Source organism: Oncorhynchus clarkii, chromosome 25 (genome assembly GCF_045791955.1).
Source record: "Oncorhynchus clarkii lewisi isolate Uvic-CL-2024 chromosome 25, UVic_Ocla_1.0, whole genome shotgun sequence".
Lineage (NCBI taxonomy): Eukaryota > Metazoa > Chordata > Actinopteri > Salmoniformes > Salmonidae > Oncorhynchus > Oncorhynchus clarkii.
Genome location: NC_092171.1, coordinates 40085594 through 40093449, shown reverse-complemented (window position 1 = coordinate 40093449; position 7856 = coordinate 40085594). Strand labels below are relative to the sequence as shown.

The 7856-nt window shown below is 47.3% G+C and overlaps 1 protein-coding gene across 1 annotated transcript in view; it reads left to right on the top strand.

Annotated features, from left to right (window-relative positions):
* Positions 1 to 7856, top strand: part of LOC139383497 (ALK and LTK ligand 2b-like) — a 31454-nt gene that overhangs the window by 4093 nt on the left and 19505 nt on the right. The window contains exons 2-4 of the mRNA XM_071128055.1: positions 1531 to 1852; positions 2094 to 2147; positions 2492 to 2572. Of these exons, the coding sequence (XP_070984156.1) occupies positions 1588 to 1852; positions 2094 to 2147; positions 2492 to 2572 (400 nt within the window). The 5' untranslated portion in view covers positions 1531 to 1587. The remainder of the gene's footprint in view (positions 1 to 1530; positions 1853 to 2093; positions 2148 to 2491; positions 2573 to 7856) is intronic.

Below are 7856 nucleotides of genomic sequence, written 5' to 3'. Positions count from 1 at the left end.
AAAATCCGCCACTAGGGGCAACGGTGAGCGCTATTACCATCAAGTAGGCTTGGGTGGGGGTGGTGGATGTGGGTGGTGTATAGGGGTGGTGTGGATGGGTAGTGTAGATGGGGTGGTGGATGGGAGTGGTGTGGATGGGTAGTGTGGATGGGGTGCTGGATGGGGGTGGTGTGGAGGGGGTGGTGGATGGGGGTGGTGTGGATGGGTAGTGTGGATGGGGTGGTGGATAGGAGTGGTGTGGATGGGTAGTGTAAATGGGGTGGTGGATAGGAGTGGTGTGGATGGGTAGTGTGGATGGGGTGGTGGATGGGGGTGGTGTGGATGGGTAGTGTGGATGGGGTGGTGGATGGGAGTGGTGTGGATGGGCGTCGTGGATGGGGTGGTGGTGTGGAGAGGTGTTTTGGATGGGTGTTGTGGATGGGGGGTGTTGTGGATGGGAGGTGTGGATGGGTAGTGTAGATGGGGTGGTGGATGGGGGTGGTGTGGATGGGGTGGTGTGTATGGGTGGTGTGGATGGGGGTGGTGGATGGGTAGTGGATGGGTGGTGGATGGGAGTGGTGGATGGGTGGTGATGAGTGGTGGATGGGTGGGTGGTGATGGGTGGTGGATTGTTGGGTGGTGGATGGGTGTGTTGGATGGGTGGGTGGTGGATGGGTGTGGTGGATGGGTGGTGGATGGGTGGTGGACGGGTGGTGGGAATGGGTGGTGGACGGGTGGTAGGGATGGGTGGTGGATGGGGGTGGATGGGTGGGTGGTGATGGGTGGTGGATGGGTGGGTGGTGTTAGGTGGTGGATGGGTGGTGGACGGGTGGTGGATTAGTGTTGTGGATTGGGGTGGTGTGGATGGGTGGTGGATGGGTGGTGTGGATGGGTGGGTGGTGGATGGGGTGGTGTGGATGGGTGGTGTGGATGGGTGGTGTGGATGGGTGGGTGGTGGATGGGGTGGTGTGGATGGGTGGTGTGGATGGGTGGTGTGGATTGGGGTGGTGTGGATGGGTGTAAGCCGCAAGCTCCGGCTCCGAGGGTCACATGTTCTGTTTCAGTCCTTTTTTTCTTGTGTTAAACCTTAACCTCAACTCTTAACTGAACCATTTGGAATTCAAGTCTTAAATTGAACCCACGGGTTGTAAAAAAAAAAATACTTCGACTTTTGACGTTTGGAGAAAATGAACAAAACATCTCAATCTGAAGTCAAACCATGAGATCTTGTTGCAAACGAGAAAACAGAGAAAATATTGTGATATGATATTTCGGCCATATCGCTCAGCCCTAACTGCTGCTATATACCTTTAAATAACGGGCTGGTTTTCATCAGACACAGATTCCCATTCATCAGTGTAAAGGAGGTGTTGTTTTTGTGAGCAGGAGGAGACAGTGGATCATCTGTTTTCTCATGACTGGAGGGAGACTGTTTCTAAACTTATCTGAGGTCAACTGTTGTTCACGGCTTGTCTGTATGCTGAATGTTGAATTGTGCTTAGAAAGGCAGTTTGGAAGATCCTTACCAACAGTCTATGTGTGTGTTTTCAGGGTAGTGCGAGGTGACTCTGCGAGGGGGAAGGCGTGCTCCCCCCGGGGGTAGGAGCGATGAGCGCCCTGCGTATCCCGGTCCTTCTGGCGTTGCTGGTCCTCCTGCTGACTGCTGGCTTCTGCAAACAGAGCTTCCTGGACGTGAGCAAAGGGGGGCAGACGGACGGACACAACCTCCTGGAGCTCATCATGGACAAGGTGCGTCTGACTCGGCAACAGGACGAGGTACACGTCCGTTACCCCGCCAAAAAACAGGAGTTCACCTTGGAGACCAAGGAGGGGAATGAAGTGAACAAGTCTCACCATGGAGAACACATCATAGGTGAGTTATTTAACCATTAGTGACAAGTCTAACCAAGGTGACTTATTTAACCATTAGTGACAAGTCTAACCAAGGTGAGTCATTTAACCATTAGTGACAAGTCTCACCATACAGAACACATCGCAGGTGACTTATTTAACCATTAGTAACAAGTCTAACCAAGGTGTATGTAAGGTGAATGTATTGTCCTCCAGTCCACCATGCATGTGGTCTGAATGTATTGTCCTCCCTGTCGTCCCAGAGGTGTTCCCCAGAGACCTGAGACAAAAAGAAAAGTTCCTCAAACACCTAACAGGTCAGACACTATCCGCTTCTGTGTGTCACTGAGGCCTGGGCGACTCCAGTCCTCGAGGGGGGGGGGGGGGGGGCTGATTGGTGTCACATTTTGCCCCCAACCCCAGCTAGCACACCTGACTCCAATATTCAACTAATCATGATCTTCTGTTAAAAAATGCAATTAGTTTAAATCAGGTGTGTCTCCCCCTCGAGGACTGGAGTTGCCCAGGACTGAGATTGTGTGTGTGTGTGTGTGTGTGTGTGTGTGTGTGTGTGTGTGTGTGTGTGTGTGTGTGTGTGTGTGTGTGTGTGTGTGTGTGTGTGTGTGTGTGGACCAGTGTAACCCTTGTATCTGTGTTCCAGGTCCTCTATTCTTTAACCCAAGGTGCAGGAAACACTTCTATAGACTATACCACAACACCAGAGACTGTACCATCCCTGCATGTGAGTATTAATGCTAACACACACACACACACACACACACACACACACACACACACACACACACACACACACACACACACACACACACACACACACACACACACACACACACACACACACACACACACACACACACACACACACACACACACACACACAGGAGGAAGAGGAAACTAAGCCAGGGTAATGTTTATCTGCAGCCGAGGGCTTTCCCTCTCTGGTAAAGTGTTCCCTCTCTGGTAAAGTGTTGACTCTCTGGTAAAGTGTTCCCTCTCTGGTAAAGTGTTCCCTCTCTGGTAAAGTGTTCTCTCTCTGGTAAAGTGTTGACTCTCTGGTAAAGTGTTCCCTCTCTGGTAAAGTGTTCCCTCTCTGGTAAAGTGTTGACTCTCTGGTAAAGTGTTCCCTCTCTGGTAAAGTGTTCCCTCTCTGGTAAAGTGTTCCCTCTCTGTTAAAGTCTTGACTCTCTGGTAAAGTGTTGACTCTCTGGTAAAGTGTTGACTCTCTGGTAAAGTGTTGACTCTCTGGTAAAGTGTTCCCTCTCTGGTAAAGTGTTGACTCTCTGGTAAAGTGTTGACTCTCTGGTAAAGTGTTCCCTCTCTGGTAAAGTCTTGACTCTCTGGTAAAGTGTTCCCTCTCTGTAAAGTGTTCCCTCTCTGGTAAAGTGTTGACTCTCTGGTAAAGTGTTCCCTCTCTGGTAAAGTGTTCCCTCTCTGGTAAAGTGTTCCCTCTCTGGTAAAGTGTTGACTCTCTGGTAAAGTGTTGACTCTCTGGTAAAGTGTTCCCTCTCTGGTAAAGTGTTCCCTCTCTGGTAAAGTGTTCCCTCTCTGTTAAAGTCTTGACTCTCTGGTAAAGTGTTCCCTCTCTGGTAAAGTGTTCCCTCTCTGGTAAAGTGTTCCCTCTCTGTTAAAGTCTTGACTCTCTGGTAAAGTGTTGACTCTCTGGTAAAGTGTTCCCTCTCTGGTAAAGTGTTGACTCTCTGGTAAAGTGTTCCCTCTCTGTAAAGTGTTCCCTCTCTGGTAAAGTGTTCCCTCTCTGGTAAAGTGTTGACTCTCTGGTAAAGTGTTCCCTCTCTGGTAAAGTGTTCCCTCTCTGTTAAAGTCTTGACTCTCTGGTAAAGTGTTGACTCTCTGGTAAAGTGTTGACTCTCTGGTAAAGTGTTGACTCTCTGGTAAAGTGTTCCCTCTCTGGTAAAGTGTTGACTCTCTGGTAAAGTGTTGACTCTCTGGTAAAGTGTTCCCTCTCTGGTAAAGTCTTGACTCTCTGGTAAAGTGTTCCCTCTCTGTTAAAGTCTTGACTCTCTGGTAAAGTGTTGACTCTCTGGTAAAGTGTTCCCTCTCTGGTAAAGTGTTGACTCTCTGGTAAAGTGTTCCCTCTCTGTAAAGTGTTCCCTCTCTGGTAAAGTGTTGACTCTCTGGTAAAGTGTTCCCTCTCTGGTAAAGTGTTCCCTCTCTGGTAAAGTGTTCCCTCTCTGGTAAAGTGTTGACTCTCTGGTAAAGTGTTGACTCTCTGGTAAAGTGTTCCCTCTCTGGTAAAGTGTTCCCTCTCTGTTAAAGTCTTGACTCTCTGGTAAAGTGTTGACTCTCTGGTAAAGTGTTCCCTCTCTGGTAAAGTGTTGACTCTCTGGTAAAGTGTTCCCTCTCTGTAAAGTGTTCCCTCTCTGGTAAAGTGTTCCCTCTCTGGTAAAGTGTTCCCTCTCTGGTAAAGTGTTGACTCTCTGGTAAAGTGTTGACTCTCTGGTAAAGTGTTCCCTCTCTGGTAAAGTGTTCCCTCTCTGGTAAAGTGTTCCCTCTCTGGTAAAGTGTTGACTCTCTGGTAAAGTGTTCCCTCTCTGGTAAAGTGTTCCCTCTCTGGTAAAGTGTTCCCTCTCTGGTAAAGTGTTGACTCTCTGGTAAAGTGTTCCCTCTCTGGTAAAGTGTTCCCTCTCTGGTAAAGTGTTCCCTCTCTGGTAAAGTGTTGACTCTCTGGTAAAGTGTTGACTCTCTGGTAAAGTGTTCCCTCTCTGGTAAAGTGTTCCCTCTCTGATAAAGTGTTGACTCTCTGGTAAAGTGTTCCCTCTCTGGTAAAGTCTTGACTCTCTGGTAAAGTGTTCCCTCTCTGGTAAAGTGTTGACTCTCTGGTAAAGTGTTGACTCTCTGGTAAAGTGTTGACTCTCTGGTAAAGTGTTCCCTCTCTGGTAAAGTGTTCCCTCTCTGGTAAAGTGTTCCCTCTCTGGTAAAGTTTTGACTCTCTGGTAAAGTGTTCCCTCTCTGGTAAAGTGTTGACTCGCTGGTAAAGTGTTAACTCTGATAAAGTGTTGACTCTCTGGTAAAGTGTTGACTCTCTGGTAAAGTATTGACTCTCTGGTAAAGTGTTCCCTCTCTGGTAAAGTGTTGACTCGCTGGTAAAGTGTCCCCTCTCTGGTAAAGTGTTGACTCTCTGGTAAAGTGTTGACTCTCTGGTAAAGTGTTGACTCTCTGGTAAAGTGTTGACTCTCTGGTAAAGTTTTGACTCGCTGGTAAAGTGTTCCCTCTCTGGTAAAGTGTTCCCTCTCTGGTAAAGTGTTCCCTCTCTGGTAAAGTGTTCCCTCTCTGGTAAAGTGTTCCCTCTCTGGTAAAGTTTTGACTCTCTGGTAAAGTGTTGACTCTCTGGTAAAGTGTTGATTCTCTGGTAAAGTGTTCCCTCTCTGGTAAAGTGTTGACTCTCTGGTAAAGTGTTCCCTCTCTGGTAAGGTGTTGACTTTCTGGTAAAGTGTTCCCTCTCTGGTAAAGTGTTGACTCTCTGGTAAAGTGTTCCCTCTCTGGTAAAGTGTTGACTCTCTGGTAAAGTGTTGACTCTCTGGTAAAGTGTTGACTCTCTGGTAAAGTGTTCCCTCTCTGGTAAAGTGTTGACTCTCTGGTAAAGTGTTGACTCTCTGGTAAAGTGTTCCCTCTCTGGTAAAGTCTTGACTCTCTGGTAAAGTGTTCCCTCTCTGTTAAAGTCTTGACTCTCTGGTAAAGTGTTGACTCTCTGGTAAAGTGTTCCCTCTCTGGTAAAGTGTTGACTCTCTGGTAAAGTGTTCCCTCTCTGTAAAGTGTTCCCTCTCTGGTAAAGTGTTGACTCTCTGGTAAAGTGTTCCCTCTCTGGTAAAGTGTTCCCTCTCTGGTAAAGTGTTCCCTCTCTGGTAAAGTGTTGACTCTCTGGTAAAGTGTTGACTCTCTGGTAAAGTGTTCCCTCTCTGGTAAAGTGTTCCCTCTCTGTTAAAGTCTTGACTCTCTGGTAAAGTGTTGACTCTCTGGTAAAGTGTTCCCTCTCTGGTAAAGTGTTGACTCTCTGGTAAAGTGTTCCCTCTCTGTAAAGTGTTCCCTCTCTGGTAAAGTGTTCCCTCTCTGGTAAAGTGTTCCCTCTCTGGTAAAGTGTTGACTCTCTGGTAAAGTGTTGACTCTCTGGTAAAGTGTTCCCTCTCTGGTAAAGTGTTCCCTCTCTGGTAAAGTGTTCCCTCTCTGGTAAAGTGTTGACTCTCTGGTAAAGTGTTCCCTCTCTGGTAAAGTGTTCCCTCTCTGGTAAAGTGTTGACTCTCTGGTAAAGTGTTCCCTCTCTGGTAAAGTGTTCCCTCTCTGGTAAAGTGTTCCCTCTCTGGTAAAGTGTTGACTCTCTGGTAAAGTGTTGACTCTCTGGTAAAGTGTTCCCTCTCTGGTAAAGTGTTCCCTCTCTGATAAAGTGTTGACTCTCTGGTAAAGTGTTCCCTCTCTGGTAAAGTGTTCCCTCTCTGGTAAAGTGTTCCCTCTCTGGTAAAGTGTTCCCTCTCTGGTAAAGTTTTGACTCTCTGGTAAAGTGTTCCCTCTCTGGTAAAGTGTTGACTCGCTGGTAAAGTGTTGACTCTCTGGTAAAGTGTTGACTCTCTGGTAAAGTGTTGACTCTCCCCTCTCTGGTAAAGTGTTGACTCTCTGGTAAAGTGTAAAGTGTTCCCTCTCTGGTAAAGTGTTGACTCTCTGGTAAAGTGTTGACTCTCTGGTAAAGTGTTGACTCTCTGGTAAAGTGTTGACTCTCTGGTAAAGTGTTGACTCTCTGGTAAAGTGTTCCCTCTCTGGTAAAGTGTTCCCTCTCTGGTAAAGTGTTCCCTCTCTGGTAAAGTGTTGACTCTCTGGTAAGGTAAAGTGTTGACTCTCTGGTAAAGTGTTCCTCTCTGGTAAAGTGTTCCCTCTCTGGTAAAGTGTTCCCTCTCTGGTAAAGTGTTGACTCTGGTAAAGTGTTGACTCTCTGGTAAAGTGTTCCCTCTCTGGTAAAGTGTTCCCTCTCTCTGGTAAAGTGTTGACTCTCTCTCTCTCTGGTAAAGTGTTGACTCTCTGGTAAAGTGTTCCCTCTCTGGTAAAGTGTTGACTCTCTGGTAAAGTGTTCCCTCTCTGGTAAAGTGTTGACTCTCTGGTAAAGTGTTCCCTCTCTGGTAAAGTGTTCCCTCTCTGGTAAAGTGTTGACTCTCTGGTAAAGTGTTCCCTCTCTGGTAAAGTGTTCCCTCTCTGGTAAAGTGTTCTGGTAAAGTGTTCCTCTCTGGGTAAAGTGTTCCCTCTCTGGTAAAGTGTTCCCTCTCTGGTAAAGTGTTGACTCTCTGGTAAAGTGTTGACTCTCTGGTAAAGTGTTGACTCTCTGGTAAAGTGTTGACTCTGGTAAAGTGTTCCCTCTCTGGTAAAGTGTTCCCTCTCTGGTAAAGTGTTCCCTCTCTGGTAAAGTGTTCCCTCTCTGGTAAAGTGTTGACTCTCTGGTAAAGTGTTCCCCCTCTCTGGTAAAGTGTTGACTCTGGTAAAGTGTTCCCTCTCTGGTACTCTCTGGTAAAGTGTTCCCTCTCTCTGGTAAAGTGTTGAGGTAAAGTGTTGACTCTCTGGTAAAGTGTTCCCTCTCTGGTAAAGTGTTGACTCTCTGGTAAAGTGTTGACCCTCTCTGGTAAAGTGTTCCCTCTCTGGTAAAGTGTTCCCTCTCTGGTAAAGTGTTCCCTCTCTCTCTGGTAAAGTGTTCACTCTCTGGTAAAGTGTTCCCTCTCTGGTAAAGTGTTCCCTCTCTGGTAAAGTGTTCCCTCTCTGGTAAAGTGTTGACTCTCTGGTAAAGTGTTCCCTCTCTGGTAAAGTGTTGACTCTCTGGTAAAGTGTTCCCTCTCTGGTATAGTGTTCCCTCTCTGGTAAAGTGTTCCCTCTCTGGTAAAGTGTTGACTCTCTGGTAAAGTGTTCCCTCTCTGGTAAAGTGTTCCATCCCTGGGAAAGTTTTGACTCTGGTAAACTGTTCCCTCTCTGGTAAAGTGTTGACTCTCTGGTAAAGTGTTCCCTCTCTGGTAAAGTGT